Source organism: Pholis gunnellus, assembly GCF_910591455.1.
Source record: "Pholis gunnellus genome assembly, chromosome: 20".
NCBI classification, from domain to species: domain Eukaryota; kingdom Metazoa; phylum Chordata; class Actinopteri; order Perciformes; family Pholidae; genus Pholis; species Pholis gunnellus.
In genome coordinates, this window is record NC_136547.1 from 3,491,507 (window position 1) to 3,513,855 (window position 22,349).

General features: G+C 44.8%; 1 protein-coding gene across 1 annotated transcript in view; it reads left to right on the forward strand.

The window, feature by feature from the left end:
- Positions 1–22,349, forward strand: part of tgfbr1b (transforming growth factor, beta receptor 1 b) — a gene marked incomplete at its 5' end in the record, with an annotated part of 52,159 nt that overhangs the window by 15,231 nt on the left and 14,579 nt on the right. The window contains 5 exons of the mRNA XM_079181420.1: positions 10,716–10,967; positions 12,141–12,401; positions 14,326–14,556; positions 17,112–17,279; positions 17,395–17,551. Coding sequence (XP_079037546.1) covers positions 10,716–10,967; positions 12,141–12,401; positions 14,326–14,556; positions 17,112–17,279; positions 17,395–17,551 — 1,069 coding nt within the window. The remainder of the gene's footprint in view (positions 1–10,715; positions 10,968–12,140; positions 12,402–14,325; positions 14,557–17,111; positions 17,280–17,394; positions 17,552–22,349) is intronic.

The window sequence follows — 22,349 nt, forward strand, 5'->3', positions numbered from 1 at the left end:
TCAAGGTACCTCAGGATGAGTAACTGATGTTCAAAGGTGGGTATTTCACACAGTTGATGAAGGACTCAAGACCTTTTTGTGTTAACAGGAACAAAAATACCAAGCACAGCCTCACTTTAAGGCAAAAAAGCAGCGTCTTTGTCAAAGCTCCGATGTGCTCAAAGTATTTCAGTAATTAAAACATTCCTGACCTCAGGTTGGCTGTAGGGAGGTCGATGGGCATTCCTCTGCTGTGCAGCCGTGAAATGGACCGGATTCACTGAGAAAGCGTGAAACTCCTGGCTCTGATCGTGTCGCGGGGTTTGAGTCCCAGATCTGGTGTTCTCCGTAAGGGGTTTACGCTGCACCTCTGTGCCGTAGAGAGTCCTGCTGCACCAAATACTCCCCAGAGCACCACACACCATTCATCCCATGCTAAACAAAAAGCCTCTTTCATTCTGCTTGCATAACGTTTGCTTAAAACTACAATGACCAGCTGATTTAGGAAATAGTCAATATAAAAATTAAAAAGCACTTTACAAATATGTCGTTTCATTATCTAAGGAACCAATGGGCTTGTAGACGGACTATCACTGTTGGTTTTTTGAGTTATCTGAGGCTCTGTTCCCAGTGTGGACCCAGTGTCTGATGAACGCGTAGGATCGAAGGCTGTGGGGAAAGCTCAATGTACCTCAGAGGACAGTCGTAGCGCTGCATGTTTGAGTGGACTCCCAAATCCCATATGATCACTTCCCCATTTTGATATGTTGGCCGTAGCTCAAGAGCCGGATTTGCAAACCAAAGTAGCAAATCTTTGCAGAAGTGAATTCTTTCATGACTTTTAGGTCTGAATGAATGCAGAAGTGGTTTCATCAGCGTTCTCATTCTGCCGATTGTGGTGTAGAATTAGAAGACATCTGAACAAGGCTCCCCTTGGGACACAGATTGATTTATTACCTCAGTAAACGTGAGTTCATGGTCTCAATCTCTAGTTTCAAGTCTTCTTCAACACAGCGTGATGTTCATTTAGTAAATTATGGTCCATTTAGAGTCAAATAGACCATAAAGCCGGGGGGGGGGGGGGGGCTACTGTGATTGACAGGTCACTACTAGCGCCATATGCGGCGTCTCCACGTCTCTCCTCCTCAGTCAGAACATAACTTCCGTTGACTGGTCGACGCCCATAATCCAAGATGGCGACAACTACGTCCACTTTTATACAGTATAAGATTCAGTCTGAACATGAACTGAACATTTTACAAAAAGTAAAAAAGTAAAAGTACGATGTACAAAGAGTGTGTCAGCAAAGTATTTTTGCAACTAACAATATCATAGATGTATATGATGGCTGGATATTAACGGTGCTCGGCATTCTGCTTGTGTCAAAGTGCTACGCCCTTTAATAACTTATATTTGTGCTATATGTCCTCGTTGTCACCGCTCTGCTAATCTGTCGGGTTTTTCTTCTGGTTGTGCATCTCCGGAGACAAACATCGTCCTCGTCGCCGTGGAGTCGTGGACCATATGAATAGTCGTCAATGGCAACGAGAAGATAACTACATCCTGTCCACCGGCACAGACCTTCTCTCCTCAAGCATAAAAGCTTTTCAGAGCAAATAGCACTTGTTATAAATGGAATGAATAACAGAGGATTTGAGGAATGTTGAAGTCTCATCCTACCGGCTGATTTTAAGCTTTTAACTTCCAAAGTGTCTGCGATTGGCCCTGAAGCTGAATGTCCTTTTCTTGTCTATCTGTCATACTCGTGTCTCACTTACGAAAGAGATCTTGAGCTCAATGAGACGTCCTGATTAAATACCGGTTGTATAACTCTTTCTCTCTGATACTTAACCCATGGTACGCGCCGATGACAGCCCACTGAATTTAATGATGCCGACAAAGAGATTGTATTTAGTGTGGATCAACGACTGGCCAATGCCAGTACTGCGTAACCCTCTGAGCCCCAAGCAGTTTAGTGGCGTGTCTTCTTTGCTTCCTTCACATTTTCCTCTCTGGGGCCTTGATTTTCACTCCCACATAAAAGTCCTGAACCTCTATGGAAACAACACAATCATGGCTCGAAGCAGACAGAACTCAAACAGGTATTTAGTGCAGTACAACACAGTTACAATGCCATAAATCATAAGAAAAGTTGAATTTCTTTGATTTTTTTTTACAAAGATTTGAAAGAAATGGAATCTATAAATCCAATTTCTTTTTTTTTTTTTTTACAGAATTTGTGAAATTTTCAGTGAGAACAAGACATTTTTGGACCAAAGCCTTTGTCACACATGATGCGTTCAAGGCCCATCTGAAAGATGAAAATCTGATGACAATGGTGTATTTTACAGCTTCTGGCTGTGTTAAACGCTGTAGTTTTTGCAATTGTTGAAATAAAACTTGCGTTTCAAACCCGCCTACTCATAGACACACACTTCTCTCAGATTCCGCGGACCTTACTGATGGACCCAGCACCAATGTGTCCTTTACAAATCATCCCCATCAGCAGTCCGCTGAAGGAAACATCCCATCTCTTCCCCAGGGGTGCAAAGCCCAGAGCCCCGTCCACCTGGGACGGTGATTTGCATGAACTTCGGAGGAGCTAGCGCAGCAATCCCACGCCGGGCTGGAAGGAAACGCTACCACAGCCAAGCAGATTACACCAAACTCATTTCATGCTTGTGTCTTGAAATATTGACTCGCAGCTTGTACATTTCTTTTATTTGTTCTTGACTCTCGTCTCTGCATTTTCCCTTCTATTGTTGTAAGACTGGGAGGGAGGGAGAGTGTTAATAAAGAGGGAGCGCTAGGCGAGGAAGAGAGAAGCGGGGTGGAGGGATTAACGTGGTTCGGCCTCTGCCGACGGGCAGCTTTGTCATGTATTGTTCCTGCGTTGCCTGGCTACTGCGCGGCCAACAATGCACAGCGCGTTCCGCGGCTATAAAACGGTATCTAAGAGCATGAACCAGAGCAAAAGTACAGTGCAGAAACAAACCAATACGAATACAATAAGTGCAACAAACTAATACTAGAATAGTTTAAGTAGTGCTGAGTGGAAGGCTCAGGGTAGCACTTCTTGAAGAGGTGAGTTTTCATCCTGCGCCGAAAGATGGGCAGCGACTCTGCTGTCCTGACGTCAGTGGGGAGTTCGTTCCACCACTGTGGGGCCAGGACAGAAAACAGCCGTGACCGGGTCGATCGGCCGCAGGGACCTCTGAGCGACGGGGCAACCAGTCGCCCCGAGGTAGCAGAGCGAAGTGGTCGGGCGGGGGTGTAGGGCTTGACCATGGCCTGGAGATAGGAAGGAGCTGTTCCTTTCACTGCCCTGTAGGCTAGCACCAGAGTCTGAACCTGGATGTGAGCTCTTACAGGGAGCCAGTGTAGAGCACGGAGAAGGGAAATGATGAATGGCGAAAATAACTGGCAGATTAATAATTAAAGTAATGGTTGATTGCAGCCCCACACAGAATAGTTCATACAATGATTATTTGGTTACTGTAATAAACCATATGGTTTGCACCTAGCTCAGTACTTACTTTAAATATATTCTGGTACTTGTAGTACATTTCAGAGGAACATTCCTTTATCTGACTAGACTATCCATTGATGAAGACCATGGGAAAGCTTAACCCTTTAGAAAAGACATTTAGCAAATGTAGCTTGAGTTAAGAATTGATTAACCGTTTAGTGAATTAAACAGTGTCCTGTTCAGCAGGGAAAAGAAGCATGTCACCAAATTTAAGAACCTGAAACGAGAGCATGTCGTTCAGTTCATCAACTTCAATATGAATTGGTTATCAAAATGATTGTTAGTTGAGTCTTGGTCCTCCAACTAATTGATTAATTCTCTATATTTGTTATGACGTAAACTGACCGTTCTGAACAGTCTGAAACATTAAAAAATCATATCAATAATTTAAGAGTCCACGTTGTTGACACGAACCAAACTATGAACTACAAAGCCGGATACTCAGCTCGCCCACGAGGGTCCGCGTGACATAAATGTCGTCATCAGAGGGTGTAAGCCAGGGGTGTCCAAACTTCTTTCAAAGAGGGCCAGATTTGATAATGTGAAGATGCCCAAGGGCCAACAGTCCCTGCTGACATTATTTTAAACAATACAAGTTGCCTATACATACACACTATTATTTAAGAATTATATTTTCAATGACACAGCAGGGATAATTTTATTTTAAATATGATCTTTAAAATGTAGCATTCTGGTGTACTCTGAGAAGAAAATTAAGTGATAAGACATTTACTTTAAGCAAAAAACCAATTTATTATTCAGTTATTAATCAGTATTTCAGCTCTGGTTGAACAGCTGGATAGTTTTTTTTCAATCTATTATTATTATTAACCTTTTATGTAGACAAAATCCATTGAGAACGAGGTCTCATTTTCAAAAGTTTGTCATTTAAAAACAAAGATAGCAAGAGTAGCGAGAACCATCGCCTGTACAAATAAAGTGATTAGTTTTCATTGAACCCCGTTACTGTATTAACTTCCACTGTTACTGTAAAGCTGTTAGAATTGTGGCCTATCTTCTATTTGCAATTAATATGCATTCAATCCAGTTCAATTATTTAAATTAGAATGAAGAGTAAAGTAATAGCTGTGATCTATACACACCTCTGCATTAGCAACCTGCTGAAATGAAGATACAGGCACCTTAACCCTCTCTATCATTACTTCAGGGCCCTGTTGGGACCGGAAGTACCCTGGCTGTGGTCATCACAGTGAACAGTGTCTGGCAGTGTGATGAGAGGGCACGTGAGCCCTTGTTACTGTAGTTCATCTCCTTGGAGCAGAGGCAGCATTTAGCATACCCTGCCTTATCAATATTTCTAAAACACTGCGACAGCAGGAAGCTGTACTCGCGTCTGTTTAGAGTAGACCTCCACCTTTATCCAGGCCCAGCTCCACCTTTATCCAGGCCCAGCTCCACCTTTATCCAGACCCAGCTCCTTCACATCTCAGCCCTGCATCAAGCTGCGCTACACAAACAGCGTCCTCTCCCTGAAGCTCTTTGACCTCATCATCTCATCAGTATCTGGGCCTCATCATCGTGGTCTTAAAAGTTATTGTCACCACGAAATCATCCTCATTCTACTTTGATTTAAAAAAACAACAACCTGCCAGCAGATCCGCCGGTGTTCCGGTTTAACGTTAACGAGTGGCCGCGTGAACTGAACCGGGCATGTTTCATCGCGTTACGTTTTTTTTCCTCCTAAATCGCGATAATGACGAATGTTAACAAACAAAGTTCCGCATGCAGTGGACGTTATCCTTAACCGAGCAAGTCTGAACTGTAACGGAGGGAAAGACGGTGTAGACATCTTAACGCTGATTGGCCAAGACTCGACACATCAAAGATGTTTTATTGCGAAGATCACGTCATCACCTTTTTTCCTCGTCTCAATCCAATCTGAGAAACGCTGGCTGGCCAGATGACCCCCCCCCTAAAGAGGAAACATCTACGGATCACGTGGATGATATATTTTCATTCAAAACGGCTAATTTCGCTGAAAAGCAACACGTTTGCAGGTATGCATTTGACTCGTGGGCCCGTGAAAAAGACCGCTGCTGTGTGGCCAAGTTATCTTGGAGTTGCTTCACGGTCGCACGGTTGCTCTCTGATAGCTTGTTGAAGTATTAGCATGTTTTTTCTCGTAGTGTCTCTTTACATTATATCACTTAAACAAGGCAACAGTCTCATGACAAACTAGGCAGACACAGTTGTTTCGGTTTTCGGTGAAAAACTATGAAAGCGGCGGCCCTCGGTATCGACTTTCCTTATTTTACTTGCCGTAGCCATGACAGTTGAAGGGTCAGAGACAATTAAAAAAAGCCTGACAGTTACAGAGTGGTGCTGCCACCATGAGGTGAAAAGAGGAATTGCATGTTGAATTTGTATGATTTATTCATTCCGTTTTGACTGTGCTGGCGGGCCATAAATAATGCATTTTAAGACAGAAGGCGCGGGCCGTATAAAATCTGACCTCGGGCCGTGATTGGCCCGCGGGCCGGACTTTGGACATGCCTGATGTAAGCACACGCTCTTTTTGGGACGTCCGGCTACCGACTATCTCCAACTTATCGCCCGTAGCTGTCCATGTACACGTCCGTTTGGGAGTGTAACCGAGGCTGAAGGGCAGGGTTGGTAATCTTAGTGAAATTAATTCATTACATCCCGGCAGCAATCAATGAATCAAATCCGCTAACAAAAAAGAAAAACATCTGGATTGTGTGGCTGTCGCAGGGCTGCAATAAGCTTGTCCTGACAGGCTACCTGTCTGTCTACCTACCCGTCTACCTGTCGCACTGGCAGGTAGACACATGGCTAACAATAGCCCTGCCATGCTTGTCAGTGCTGGTGACTTTCTTGCTAGACGTAGCGACAACTGTTGGAGCTAGCGCTGCTAGCTACTTTCATTGGAAAAGAGTTGGCAACACTGGGCTGGATTTTTAGGTCAGATCATTTATCTGCATAAATCTAGCGTTGTCTTGTTGGTTTCTCAACATTACTAACTCCATCTTTAAGTCTGAACCGTACTACTGATCATTTAAACACAGAACGGGTTTGTAACTGGAAACGAGCACAAAAGTATTGACATTAAAATGTCAGCATGAGCCCATTAAAATGCTTGTTTTCTTCAGAACCGGTGCACTTGTGGGCTGCGAGGTGTTCAGAGAGCGCCTTTTCTCTGAATCATTGGAAACTCTCTGGATTAGACTTGAAGAATGAACAACAGGCCTACTTTCCCACTTCGCCCACTCCCATTCTTTCCCCCTATGGTCTATTTCACAGCCTAGTGCATTTAAAGCATGGAGGGGAGAGAGAAATAAAAAGGCTCAGCCTGGCCCGTTGTTGGCTTTAGGACTCGGTTCATGGTATTCAGCATGTTTTTCAAAGGCCAAATACCAGGTGGCTTGCTGTGGGCGGAGGTTTGACCCGCCCCAACAGAAAAGGTGGAGGTGGTTGAGATACGATGAAATCCAAACTCTGTGTGCTTGCCTTTATTGTGAAGTAGGACTGAATACTGACAGCGTTGTTTTCTTTCTGTCAAATATCGGTAAGCATTTCAAAGCTGAGCTGTTTCATTTGTTCTCCAGTGGACAGATGTGTGCTGCGCTTTTTGATATTGACTCAAGTTCCATTTGAAGGAGCGTTTTTCAGGCATACTAAATCCACTTTCACAACTCATTTCTCATTGTTGTGGTTATGGCTGCAGCTGTTTTAATAATAGAGTATTCTACCCATTAATCCGCTTTATTAAGGAGCAACATTAAATATACAAAGGAGAAAAGATGTATCAACCAATTGGTTTCCTTTTTTTCTCAAATGTCCAAACTGAACTCACTCAGTGCATGTAAGTGCAATATTCAGTGTGGCTTTCAGGGCTCTAAGCTGACCTCTTTCTTCTTCACCACCGTCCTGTTCCGTGGAGGTTTAGTCCCCTAAAAACAATGTTCCTGCTGATTTAGAGACGTCTCTTTCCCGATATAAGTCTATGGGGAAAAACTCTTTTTGGGCCCAAAGGCATCACGGGACTGACCTGTTTCATCTTCTCACAACGTCAAATGTGCCTTTAAAGCCCGGCTGAGGGCTCGGTCAGACCCCGTTGTAAGAGCCTGGCCTTGTGTCGGTCTGCCTTCTCATACTAAGCCGAGAATGTTTTTAGGTCTTTCCCTCCTGTCATATTTCTTTCTGTTGCCTTGATTTTCACTCCTATATAAACGTCCTGGGCCTCTATAGAAACAGCACAACCACGGCTAGAACTAGAGACAACAACAAATGTCTTTTGTGCAGTGTAACATAATTACAATGCCATAAATCATAAAAAAAGGAGAAATGCAAGTTGAATTTCTTTGATAATTCTTTTTACGAAAATTGGCAAACAATGGAATCTATTTTTCCAACATTAGTGTCTACAAGTGTTACCAATGTTGGATAAGAAATGGAGGCTTTCTGTGCTATGAATATTGAGCTATTCATATTTACACTCTGCTCAGCAGCCTGCAGTTCAGTCAAAGATTCACTCAATTGTTTTCACGTGACATTTGGTCTCAGCTGAATTAGTCATGGCTTCCTCGTTGAGCTGAGGAACTCAGAATGTAATGTTTTTTACAGGATCTGTTTAAAGTAAGTTTATTTGTGGCAACATTTTAAATAATAATCATGTAGAATAAAAATGTTTTTGATGAAATCTCACAGTTTTAAGCTTAGCTTTGGTTGCGCTCTCTACTGGAAGCGTTCGTCACACGTGATGTGTTTAAGGGCCGTACAAAGATGAAAATCTGACGATAATGACGGTGTTTACAGCTTCTGGGTGTGATAAACAGAGTAGTATTTGTGTCTATTAAAAGAAAACATGCTTTATCATTCCAACCGTCGGGTTTTGGGATGCAGAGGTGGACCAGCTATTCTCATTTTAACTACAAGTCGCTCCTTCAAGTTTAGCTCAGCTCGTTTATACAGATACCGTCATAAACCATATAGCCTGGTGAAATGAGGTGTGAAAAGAAATAAAAATGGATACCGTGCGAGCCTAGTGTCTAAAAGGGTCTCTAGGGTTCTGGGTTATCTGCAGGCGCCTCATATGTAGAAGTGCTGTAATTTGCTGTGTTGGCAGGACTGCAGCTTGATTAAAAAGTGGGAGGGGGCGTGTTATTGTTTAGATTATTGTTCAGTTGTTTTATTAAAGCATTCAGTTGTTTGTTTGGGGCCTCGCTGAAATTGGAAATCTCTGCAGGTGACTGCTTTTTTTAATAAAAAAAATATATATTTCCTCAAAATCTGTCTGCTCGGCTCGAGCCAGCTGCTCTCACGCTGACTCTATGGCGGAAGAAAAGCAACGATTAGTTAATAAAAGAAGTGCTGGGTTTGTTTGACTGTCGCTGATTTAAAAGAACCAACAACCACTGTCTCATCTGGAGACCGGTCCGTCTGGTTGTTGTGGACTCATAACCTGCGTCAGCACGTCGCTGCGCATGGAGCATCAGATCAGCAGGACACCGAAGCCCCACTTCCCGTCAGCAGGTTCTCTTCAAGACATGCGTGGAACATTCCAGTTGTTATGTAGTCTAGACATCTGAGACGCATGCAGTGCAGTGTGTGTGTGTGTGTGTGTGTGTGTTGTGTTTGTAGAGACAGACATATCTGACTGCTTCGAGGCTGAGTCAGAGGAGACAAGTGTCAGCTGGCTTTTATTTAGCCGTCTCCCGTCGTCCACCGCTTGATCCGTCTTCTTTTTCCTGCTCTACAACTTGCACTACACACACACACACAGTTGCTGTTGTTTTGCTGTTGTTTTTTTTAGTCCGTCTGGAATTCCCCTCCAGACTATTCCATGAATTCCACAAGTGAGAGAGCCTGTTGTTCACTATGACTTTGACAGTGCGTTAACATACTCAGACTGGCAGTGTGTGTCTCTTCTTAGCAGCGTAATGCACTCGTTTTTACTGAATAATTCATCGTCTTAAAACCCCGTGAAGACGCTGCACCGTCGGGGCGCGTTCCCACCGGTGTACATGCCGCACTGTGTCGATGTCACACACTGCAGACGGTGTGCCCTGTTAATTATTCAGAGCTTGTGTGTGTGTGTGTGTGTGTGTGTGTGTGTGTGTGTGTGTGTGTGTGTGTGTGTGTGTGTGTGTGTGTGTGTGTGTGTGTGTGTGTGTGTGTGTGTGTGTGTGTGTGTGTGTGTGTGTGTGTGTGTGTGTGTGTGTGTGTGTGTGTGTCTTCCAGACGAGTTGAAACAAGAAAAGGAGAAAGTACATGTAAAGAAACCCCAGAGCATCACCTGTGGCTTCATTCTTCCTCCAGCTGTTTGTTAGCAGCAACACTCGCTGTTAGCGGTTAGCTTTAATTACAGATGCACCGACTGCAATTTTCTTGCCCTATTTTAGATTTCTCTGAAAGTCTGAACTGCTGATTCTGTCCTCTGTAAAAAACATTCCAACTGTCCCGAAGATGATGTCATAAATTCAAAATGTATCTTTTTACTTTAATATCGTCATCTAAAGGGGTTATTTGTAAGACAATGCGCAACTCAAATGAATGAAGAGGGCTTATTTCTATACTTTCATGAGCAGTTTTATTGATTTATCACAAGCTGCTTAGAGCTGGTGTTAGGAGTTATAATATCTATTTTATATTGCTGTGAAAACATCTTCAAACAACTGGATTTATTCAAGCGTCTCACCATAAACTACATTTTAGGAGATTTCATGAACACGTCACGTTATAGTTCACCGTGGCCCAATAGTCATTTTTACTGAGCATTGCCTGAACCGTGGTCTACGTCAGCTGTTAGCTCCGTGCTCTCAGACGGGCTGGGATGAATGACAGCATGATAATGGGCTGGTCCTCCCCGGCTTATTGTGTGTGTGTGTGTGTGTGTGTGTGTGTGTGTGTGTGTGTAATGATGTAACGTCTCACATGCCCTCAGCGAGAGTCCCTCCAAACGCCCACGCAATACACACACACATCGGGGAGGAGGCGGGGTTTGGTGGGGTTGAGAAATCTCTGATTGGCTTTCAGCCTCAGATTGAAATGTGTTGGAATTTAGTGACAAACAGAACTCAGGACAGTGAGGAAAAGCTTTTCACATTTTCTCAAAAGTGAACTGCAGGTCTGAAAACTAAAGGTGGCCAAATAAATGTTGGAAGCCCCACGAGAGCTTTTGTTTGATTGTGTCTCAATCGTTCCTCTCTCTCCTCCCTCCCTCCAGCCCTCCAGTGTTACTGTGACCGCTGCAGCGCCAACTCCAGCTGCACGACGGACGGCGTCTGCTTCGTTGCCCTCCGCAAGTCGGGCAGCCAGGTGACCACCGAGCAGCGGCAGTGTGTGCGCGACAACGAGCTGATCCCACGAGACCGGCCCTTCATCTGCGCCCCATCCGTCAAGCATGACACGGGCATTTACCCGCAGTGCTGCAACACGGACTACTGTAACAAGGAGCCCAACCTGGACATGTTGCCTGGTAAAAAAAACACACACACACAGTTCCTTTACATTGTGTCAGTTTTTCAGAAAGGCTTGGCTCCAGGCAAGAACCAGAGTATAGTCCCATGAAGAACAGACGGCCTGCAGGTTTTCATACCAACTGATCGCCTCGTTTTGTTTAGATATAAACAATATTGACTTATGTCACTATTCTAACTCATTGTACCCAGAAATGACAGAAATGCCCCCCAAGGCACTTAAAATATGCAACTCAGCTGTATACTACTTAGTGTGTACTTCTACTTCACAAGGAAACATTGTAGCTCTACATTTACCCGACAGAGAAATGTTACTGGTGCCGTTGAAGATTCAGATTTGACTCACGAAATATAAAAACAAAAAATGTCTTTCATTATTATTCATCTAATCTCCACCGTGAGAAATGTTAATACACTGTGCTGAGAATTCCTCTCTTTTTCTCCTAACTTGACTGTAGGCCTTTTACTGTGTGGTATTAATAGTTTTACTATTATAGTTTTGAGGAGCATTCGTCTTATACCACTGAAGACACCAACATTCCCAGTAAGACAAAAGGTCAAAAGTGAGGCAGGACAGTGTTTTCCTGGGGTCCCCCAAACCACTAACTGTGGCCCTGAAATACACACCGAGGTCAGGTTTATCCATCCCAGCATGCAATGGTAAAGACAGTAGTAACTATGCAGGACTCATGTTTTCTAGGTCATCTGGGCCTTCTGTCTTCAGGTGTATTTAATCTACTATCTCTTCAGTAGATGGATGAATGGAGTGTGTGTGTGTGTGTGTGTGTGTGTGTGTGTGTGTGTGTGTGTGTGTGTGTGTGTGTGTGTGTGTGTGTGTGTGTGTGTGTGTGTGTGTGTGTGTGTGTGTGTGTGTGTGTGTGTGTGTGTGTGTGTGTGTGTTGCAGGCCAAATCTCCCATCAGCCTAGCAGATGGAGTGTTCCCCCGCACCACTTGGCCCGTCAGCTTCCTGGCTCGTGGCTTCAGCCCTGCCACTTGCCAGCCGTCAGTATGCTCAAAGTGAACCCTCCCAACAGTTAGCGGCCTCCCTTGATCTCTCACGCGTAGATCCCCGAGCCAGATGTAACCCTCCACACTCACCAGGTCACAACTTTTGACCCCGTCTCACTTTCCTAACCTGCTCTGTGTGTCCCGTCTCCTGTCTGTCCAGAAGTCATCCCTGAGAAGACTCCCCCTCTGGGGCCCGTGGCCCTCGCGGCAGTGATCGCCGGCCCCGTGTGCGTGCTCTGCCTGCTGCTGGTCCTGGCGTTCTACGTTTGCCACAGCCACAGGGGGGCCGGGGGCGCCGCCCATCACCACCACCACCATCGGGTGCCCAACGAAGAGGACCCTACCATGGACCACCCCTTCATCACCGTGGGAACGACGCTGAAGGACCTCATCTATGACATGACCACCTCTGGCTCTGGATCAGGTACAATGACAGTTAAACAATGAGGCAAATGTTTTGGGGAATATGCGTATTCACTTCCTTGAAGAGAGCGGGATGAGAAGATAGATGCCGCTCTGTTTGTATGCTGGTTATGAAGTCGCTTAGCTTAGCATAAAGAAAACAGCTAGCCGGGCTCTGACCAAAGGTAACAACATCCACCCATCCACCAGCACCTCCACGCCGTCCCGTTTGTTTAATCCGTGTGAAAAACAGAAGTATAAAAAGTACTTGTGGTGCCTGGAGTCTCAGCCGGTCGCCCGGCAACCTCGCAGTGACGTCAGGGCTCCAGGAAGTGACTGCACCTGGCCAGGAAGTAGTCTGACTTGTGACGTGAGGCTTATTGAATACATTTTGATTGAGGTTGCAGTTTTTTGATGTGCTGTGGTTCATTCATGCTAAGATGTAAAGGTCAAACTGCAGCACAGCATAGCAATGATTACACTCAGCTGCCCGTCAGCTAAAGAAACCGCTTCAAGTGTGCAAAGATGAACAACTGTGTGCCTGCATTGATTCACAGAGCTGAGACTCACATTACAGCGTTGGTACCAGCTCGGTCTTCACAGCTCCACTTGTTTCTTAGTAACCAAAATAAACAAGGTCCCTGTGACTAGCAGACGATGATGGATCTATGGATGTTTAAAACATCAATAATGGGATAACAGAACTACAGCATTACAAATTGTTACATTCAATTGTTAGTTTGTTTTTGTAACTACATTTTGAAGACTAGGAATGCACACACTGGTGTGTGTGTGTGTGTGTGTGTGTGTGTGTGTGTGTGTGTGTGTGTGTGTGTGTGTGTGTGTGTGTGTGTGCGCGCACGCGCACATGCACAGACTCTGCAGCTGCACACATCTTCAAGTACAAATCTATTAAAAAGGCTGGCTGGCCCAGATTCCGTCTGCATAAACACACACACACACAAACACTGCACTAGCAAAAGCTGTTCTCTATTCTAGCCATGAATTAGCACCTCTCTGTGGAGACTGGCACCTCCAACATGCTGCCAAGCAATGACTTGGATTCAGTTTTCTTTTTAGCTATTTGCACCATATTTCACAATATGCAATTGTGTGTGCGACTGGTACGGTGTGTGTGTGTGTGTGTGTGTGTGTGTGTGTGTGTGTGTGTGTGTGTGTGTGTGTGTGTGTGTGTGTTTTGGCAGAGCTGCGTGGGCTGTTTTAATCCCAGTGCTGAATCTGTGTGGTGCCTGTTGAAATCGGAGGAGGCTTCTCATTCCGCTGTCATTTCCTCATCTGCAGTTTCTGGCGATCTGACAGAGTTCCATCTGTCGCAGTATTTCAACCTATTTGCTTGTTGGAAAATGTAACTGACCGAATGCATTTGCAAGATGAGCGAGCTCTATTGAACTTCACCAACAAACTTACATTGTTTTGTAAAGATTGGTGAACTGCAGCAGTAATACAGATTCATGCACATGGCTGCACTACACAGGTCTGCTGACTTGTGCTTTTTTTGTTTTGTGGTTTCATTTTCATTTCCTGTTTTTCAGTCATGCGGCGGTAAACACATGAGAACGGTGGTGTAGTGATATTTGAGGTGAAACAGACATGCATAGGCAACATTAAGTGTGAATGTATTAACTGTTGCGAGCAGAAAGCTATCCTAATTCTGACCTTTTTATTTTTCATAGTTTTATTGTTTTTGACATCTTCTCATGTTACTCCCACTTTACTCTGGAAATATTCCAACGGTGTTCTCTGAGTATTCGAGCCATGCTGATGCTGTAGCTTTAGGTTTATTAACAGAAGTCTTTGAGTCTTCTGGCTCCTCCACGTCACCTCCCTCCTTTTGAGATGTTTACCAAAGCAAACAACGTGTTCCCTGTCCATCTCGCTGTCAGCTTTCTAAGCGTTTTCTTTCCGGGTCCTGCGTCTCCCTCCAGGCCTGCCGCTGCTGGTCCAGAGGACCATCGCCAGGACCATCATCCTCCAGGAGAGCATCGGGAAGGGCCGCTTCGGGGAGGTGTGGCGGGGCAAGTGGCGCGGCGAGGAGGTGGCCGTGAAGATCTTCTCCTCCCGCGAGGAGCGCTCCTGGTTCCGCGAGGCCGAGATCTACCAGACCGTGATGCTGAGACACGAGAACATCCTGGGCTTCATCGCCGCCGACAACAAAGGTGAGGCACACACACACACACACACACACACACACACACACACACACACACACACACACACACACACACACACACACACACACACACACACACACACACACACACACACACACACACACACACACACACGGAAGAGCTGGCGAGAGGCTGGATTTTAACATCAGACCGCACACACAGAAGAATGGAACATGAGTCAGAATAGAGCCAACAAGAATAACTTGAATGAAAACAGATTACTGAATTGTGCAGGCTAATTAAAGTACCAACAAAGAAGAAGGTTGATTCAAGCGTTTTAAATTCCAAACCCTGTAAAGAAACATCTTCATCAGGCCGATGAAGGTGAAGCCGGTGCAGGTGGACGTTCACCGTCAATAGACCGGCTGGTAGACAGTGTGGGGGAGTAACAGTCCTCAGCCAAGGCCAAGCACACATTACCACACAGTCTGACTGCTCTGACACACACACACACACACACACACACACACACACTGTACTTATGGACTTATATCTTTGTGAGGACACTCATTGACATAAATCCTAACCTTAACCATCACATCTAATTGCCTAACCCTCACTTAAACATAATTCTAACCTGAACTTTAAAACAAAGTCTGAATCCTCAAAGAGGCCTTTTTGAAGGTCCGTCCCAAAAATGTACCAAAACGTCCTCACTCCGGCGGTCGAACACTCATTACAGCCTGGCCGACGGGACTTTTTTGCAGGTTGCTGTCTGTGGGAAAATGATGTAGTTATGGTTGACACTGTGTATGGATGCGTCTACACAAAACAATGCCCGCGTTGGAGCTCTATGGTGTGTGTGTGTGTAGATGAGACTTTTTATTTCAATACCGTCTTCGTGACTCAGTCAAGTCGGAACACAGTCATTTGTGGAATCAGGGCCACTCGCTCTCTTCCTGTTTGATGTCCGCCGCAGATAAACATCTGTTAATCCGCTTAGAAATCATGGAATGAATGCGATCCATAGAACTCGTATTCATCATGTTTAGACGTTTTGTTAATCATTATCAGCTTAATATTAGTGGGGGCACAGACCCCCGTTTGGGCCCCTTGGAGTCGCCATCACTCTCACGGACACCCACTGCTTTTGTGTTGCGTTTAGTGAAGCGTAGTCTACACAGCTGTCTGAATCACAGAAATATCCCACTGTTTTCTGAACTCTTCAACCGTATCTAAATTGATTTAAGGGGGAAATAAAATCAATATGTGTTACTGTTGATTTCTGGATTTCTGGAAAACAGTCAGGGTGGATTTATTACCTCCCAGTGAGATCTGGCGCAGTGGGGAAAATGACTGTGGGGTTACATTGCTTTCTAACTTGTTGAGTTATTTTCTGGATTGCATCAGCTGGAAGGAACGGCAGGCGGCTGCACACGCTTGATATTATTATGTATCGGATCTATTTACTTGTTAATCGAAGGTGCCTGAACGCTGTTCCGGATTGTTCCGTCCCACTTTAACCCCTGGTCATATCTCTAGAACATTCAATTATCTTCTGTCTCTGCCACTTCATAGACAGATATTTGTGTTGAAAACCTACGAACACAGGCTAAAACACCCCATTAAGTTCAAACTGCACTCATATTTCTTGAAAACTGTTCCAGAACTCGTAAAGTACCACTTACAAACAATTGATGGCACATCTGAGCAACCTACATTATTCTCATGGCAAGCAGTACTAAGGCTGTGGCTGCACTTTTAATCAGCTTTTGACATCCGATCACGCATTTACTGTCAAGTGTGTACCGTCTGAGATCGGACCGTGTTGCTCCTGGGATCCGATCAGCCAGACCACCTGCTGAGATGGTCTTTGAGTTAGGATCTCATTGAGGTGTGGACAGCATGTGGGCACAATCCAGACAATTTAAAACAAGTGGGAGGAACCATCACCTTCCTCCCACACTGGAGCTCCTCTACAGAAGAGAGCAAAGGGAAGAGAGGAGGAACCCCGGGGCTGGAAGTCCTGTTAATTCCTGCTGATGAAAAATAACAAAGCTTTTAATTGACAGAATCGTGTGACTTTTATTTTGATGTATTCATAAATGAGTTCATTAATGAATTAGCAGAGCTTTGTTAGCGGCTATTCTGTAATAAAACAAGTCTGCTAATACTGCAGGGAGGAAGAGTGAGCAGCAAAAATAACAGCGGGCTTTTATTGTGAAATATTTATATAAATGTGTATCTCCGAATGAGCGGAGCTTTGTTTGAGGCTATTCTTGAATAAAACAAGTCTATAAATACTGCAAAGTAAGTGACAAAAATAACATGGGGCTTTTATTGTGAGGGGTTTAAGGGAAATTAAATTTTATCCACCGTTTTACAGCCGCACCTTTTGACCATAAAATATATCCGATCAGGATGTGGACACACATACGCGGACACAACTGAGGCATCCGATCACAAAAGTTGCATGTCCATTAACATTTAAGCACTATATCAAACCATAAGATGAGTTCTTTGTGGGAGAGCAAAACCAGGAAGAAAGCAGCTTGGACGTTAACCTTTGTCTCCTCGCTCGTCTCCCTGTCTGTGTGTAGATAACGGGACGTGGACTCAGCTGTGGCTGGTGTCGGATTACCACGAGCACGGCTCCCTGTTCGACTACCTGAACCGCTACACCGTCACAGTGGAGGGCATGATCAAGCTGTCCCTGTCCACAGCCAGCGGCCTCGCCCACCTCCACATGGAGATAGTGGGAACACAAGGTGAGACACACACACACACACACTCTTCTATTTGTCCCATACACATATTGCACATCTTCCTACAAATCTGTGCAGTCAGCCGGCTTTTGTTGAACGCACGACCGTATGTCTCCAGGGAAGCCGGCTATCGCGCACAGAGACCTGAAGTCAAAGAACATTCTGGTGAAGAAGAACGGGACCTGCTGCATCGCTGACCTGGGTCTCGCCGTCCGCCACGACTCGGCCACCGACACCATCGACATCGCCCCAAACCACAGAGTGGGAACCAAAAGGTACCTGCATGCCGCACAGAGCCCTTTGTCATGTTTCTTTAGAAGCAGTTAAGTTTGCGTTTGACACCGTCTTCTCCATCCTGTTCTGTATCCATTGTGGTTCTGTCAGGACGTACATGGAATTGTCCGGCTTGGTCATTTTGTCCTCTGTCGGCTATCTTGAAACTCCCCTCTGTTTCACTGTGAAGGCAGGTGTTGTGGTGTTTTACAGCAATGAATTTAAGGTGTAAATAAAGAAGTCAAGCCGCCTCGACTGTCTTCACTCAAAGTGGGGACTCTATCAATCATCTAGTCCCTTTCGGGTAGCCTTTCATTACACAGGATGGAAACAGTCGGTGCTCAAACCAGCACAGATAGCGTCTGTGTTTACAGTGGAAGACGGGGCCACTCGGGACCCGAGTACGTCATGGACCTTGAACTGAATCTGCCCAACTTCTCAAACACTCTTCCAAGGCCGCCACAATGCAGCCTTGAGTCTTTGCTTTCTGCTCCCGGTGCAACTCAATGACATGCAACAAACGTCAGGAATGTGTTAGTGATTTCTGTCGGCTAACCAGGATTTTGGGATGGAGCCAGTATCCGATGCAGTGCATGAAGAGACTAGGCATGTCCCGATCACGTTGATCTGCCCCTAATCCTGATGAGTCATTTCATATTAAACATCTACCCGGGCCAAGCCCCGATTTGATTCTTCCTAGATCGATATTAATAAAAAAGATGTAGTATAATGTCTACCTGAGCAGAGAATGAGGTCGTTCTCCCTCTGTGTGTGCTGCAATCCGAGCTTCTTTGTTCTTTGCTGACATAGCCGGGCCAGCCGTGTGTGCTTTCAGTGCATGTTCATGCCTGTGAGCGTGCCCCAACGGTCGGCTCACGGCCCCTCACGGCCCCCCACTCTGGACTGCTGAGTGCGTAGCACCCAACTTCCGGTTCCCCCTCAGGTATACACTGTTAGCTCTGTCAGCACTGATGTCGCAGTTTGCACTAAAAGCACTGTTAGCAACGTTAGCTGCTAGCCGCAGGCTCCAGCTGTTGCCATGCCGAGAAGCAATAGAAGTGCTCCCAATGTCCTGTATAGCACTTTTAAAGTTATTTAAATCAATCCAGCGTATCCGCTTTACAATTGGATAGCTCTGCATTGCATTAAGGAAGAAAACAAGCCTGTGTTCAAGCTGTTCCATCATGTTTTTTTATGAGAATTTTTTAAGAAAATGATCAAACCCTCTCTGTCACCCTTTTGGCCTTGTTGCTGTCTGGAGGGAATTGGTTTCTCTCTCCAGTCATTGTTGTTCGGTGCAGCCTTTGCCTGAGTTATCTGAATAGACTGTAATCCGACGAGGGTTGTGATTGCATTAATGAATGACTAATTGTTTGCTTGCAGTGCTTTTGTTGCAGTGGCGTGGTGAATGCGGTTGAAACGGCATGCACCATAGGTGACGGCAACACGCAAATAACCACTATAGATGACAATAAAAAGTGGAAGACGTTTAGAATTATTTTTATATCCTATTGTTCAAATCCCTGTCGATTGTGTTAATCTTTTTAGTAGGCCTATATTTGCCAATTTGGACAAGTGAGTTTGGCAAGTGAAACATCTGTTACTTGCCCAAAGGGCCTGCTGATGCTCTGGAACTCAGCGCTGTGGAAGAGTGACAGACGGCGTGGGAGAGTTGGCGGTGGCTGCACTCATTGCATTGCTGTGCACGAAAGCTTGGCGAGTAAAAAGCCCTGTGTGACAGCTGACATGAAACAAAGGATGGGATCGGGCTCAATAGCCAACACAGTAAAAACAAATTCCTTCATCGGCCCCGAAACAAATATTGTAAACCCAACAAAGTCGTGTGTGTGTGTGTGTGTGTGTGTGTGTGTGTGTGTGTGTGTGTGTGTGTGTGTGTGTGTGTGTGTGTGTGTGTGTGTGTGTGTGTGTGGAAAGTGAGCAGAACATTGAGGGCAGCACTCTCCTCCTTCCCACAGTGATATCAGCATAGCTTCATGCTCTGTTTTACTCTCTGCCTCTTTTTTTTCTCTTTATACTTGTTTACGACATTTTCCTGTCGGGGCCGATGGTTTGATGCTGCAGGCGTATTCCAGTGCCACTAAATGATTCAGTGGAGACTAACGCTCCGGCCTTGGCTGAAATCCATGTTACAAATTGATGATCTGATCCCACCAGTTTCTTTTGTTTTTCTATCATCATGCCAACTGCCAGCAAAGAATCAGTCCAAGCCAAAAGGACTCTTTATTAGACGTGTCACTTTGTGTAAAATGTGAACGCATATTGCTTTCATTATCTCCGCCAGGAGGATCAGGCTGTCGGCCGGGTGAGTGAGTGAGTCTGTTCACGGATAATCTCTCATTCTGCCGCAGCAAACTGCATAATATTTTTGGTGGGCAGTTATTGCTGCACGCTGGACCTCTGGTGGTTGTGGTGACTCACACTTTCTCTAAACACCTTTTTATTGTCTGTTTTATACTGCTGTTGTCTAACTCCTCACTCACTACTCTAAACCGCCTCCCGGCCACTGGTGATAACACGGCTGACCCAGGCAGTCACCTCAGGTCCTGCCGAGTGAAGCCGGTGCAGAACTGCATTCTATCTACTGACCAGCAGGGGCTCTGTTTGCAAAAAGAAGTCTGGTTGTATAGAAGTCTATGAGAAAATGACTCTACTTCTCTCTTGATTTATTACCTCAGTAAACATTGTAAACATGAGTTTATGGTCTCAATCTCTAGTTTCAAGTCTTCTTCAATACAGCATGAAGTTCATTTAGTAAATGATGGTCCATTTAGAGTCAAACAGACCATAAAGCAGAGGATGCTTTGCACTTTGTGAGAAATAGTTAGAGGACTGCGTCTTGTTTGGTAGTTACAGAGGAGTCTGAATGTGCTGTAGATTACCGTCTTATCTACTGAATTGGCATCGACATGTCACCTCCATTTCTCCTTTGCTTTGAAGTCCTTGACAGTCATTCTCAAATGACAAATTGAAAAGAGAGAGTAACTCAAGTTTGCTCCGATTCACAGTAATACACTACTTGATAAAGTTCAAACACAATCTTGGATCAAAGCACAAATGCAGTGTGTACAGATGTAAAGACAACCAGCTTTCTTTAGAAATGGAATGAACTTCCTTGCTGCTCGCCACATAATTACACTTTCTCTAAAGCTTTTTAGGAAACATTGAATGTTTCTGTGTTCTCATTTTTGCGCAGCAGCAGTTTGCTTACCAAGGCCTTCCATTCATTACGTCTTCACCGCTCAGTTCAAGTGTTAAATTAAGAGCTGCTCTCTCGTGCCCAGAGTGGGCGCTCTGTTGAATCCGGCTCTTACAGATCATCAGCGGCTCAGCAGTGCCCACAGGTTTAGCAGAGATAGAGACTCCACAGCACCCTGCTGTTGCGTCCACATGATTCAATCAGGGCTCTGTGTAATTGGAAGCTGCGGAGTCATCGCTCACATCTGTCCTGCTGACTTCAGATGGCTGCAGGGATTTAATGAAGTGAGGGGAAGGATGTTATCCATGTCACGGATAAAGACGCTGATAATGCCCCAAATATTGACCTGTTTATTTCTAGGTTGGTACTGCTAAATGTTCACAGAGTTTATGAACATTTTAATTCACTTTAACATTTTTGACCTTAAGCCCTGCGTATTCCTTTCAAGTATATGTTGCGCTTCTTGACAGAATTAGGAAAGACGTGGCTCCAGTTTCCCCTATAACCATTTAATATTGAGATAATAGACGTTCAAGTGTTTTCACACACCTGAGGATGAACAACGATGTGGAAACTGAAAAGGGAACCCAGGAAGGTGGCACATCAGACAGAAGAGATTAAAACATAAGCATTCTTTACAGAATGATGTCGACAAACTGACAGATCTAAACCAGTCGGGTTACACAGCACATGGACAGTTTGTCACAAGTCATTCAATCAGTCAATGTAGTTTAGTTTTTTTTAAGCTTAAAAGGGTTTGTAGAAATGTACTTTATGATCACATTCGTCTTAAGAAGCTTTTGGCCCAATATCTTACTGTACTAACGCAGTGGAAGCATCTGACGCTGGCGTTCTGGTGTGTTTTTAACAGGCCGAACGTAAACCAAAAGCGTCATGAGGTCTCAAACTGCTTTGACGTCTTTAATCCGACCTGGTTTGATTGTGGAGCTTCGAATGAGGACCCAGCCAGCTGGCTTCTATCTGTACCCGCTGTAGCTGTTTGGACAGAGCTAAAGGGAATACAAATGGATTGGATATGGATTTGTTTCCCACCGGAGGACAACATTTTAATAAAAAAATCAATTGTTAGTTAATATTGATAATACTACTTTTGCTTTCAGTGGTTAAAATGACTCGGCCTACTAACGTTAAATCTGTTTGTACCTTGATGGCAGACCTAACTGAAGCTTTGTTGTTGGTTGCAAAGATTGTTTTTGAGGTAAGAGAAGCTTCCCACTGTACAACTGCTAGTGGAGTGTTTTTGTATGGTAAACAGACTTTATTTACATTTGTATAGCGCCTTTCTAGTCCAGCGCTTTAAACTAAATGTCGTCATGCGGACTGGAGGAGCCAAGGCTCGAACTCCCGATCTGAAGACAACACACTCTACCTCTGAGCCACAATAACTCCCGTCATACGTTTTCCCACTTGTGGATATTTGTGACGCCGATTTCACATATATACAGTAGCTGAACTCTCATCCAAATCACCTCTTTAGAGTGAATCTTATCCACTTCATAGATCTGAATGGGTACCATCATTATTAAGATCAAGTCAAAAAGATTAAGGGGTATCTGTAAAAT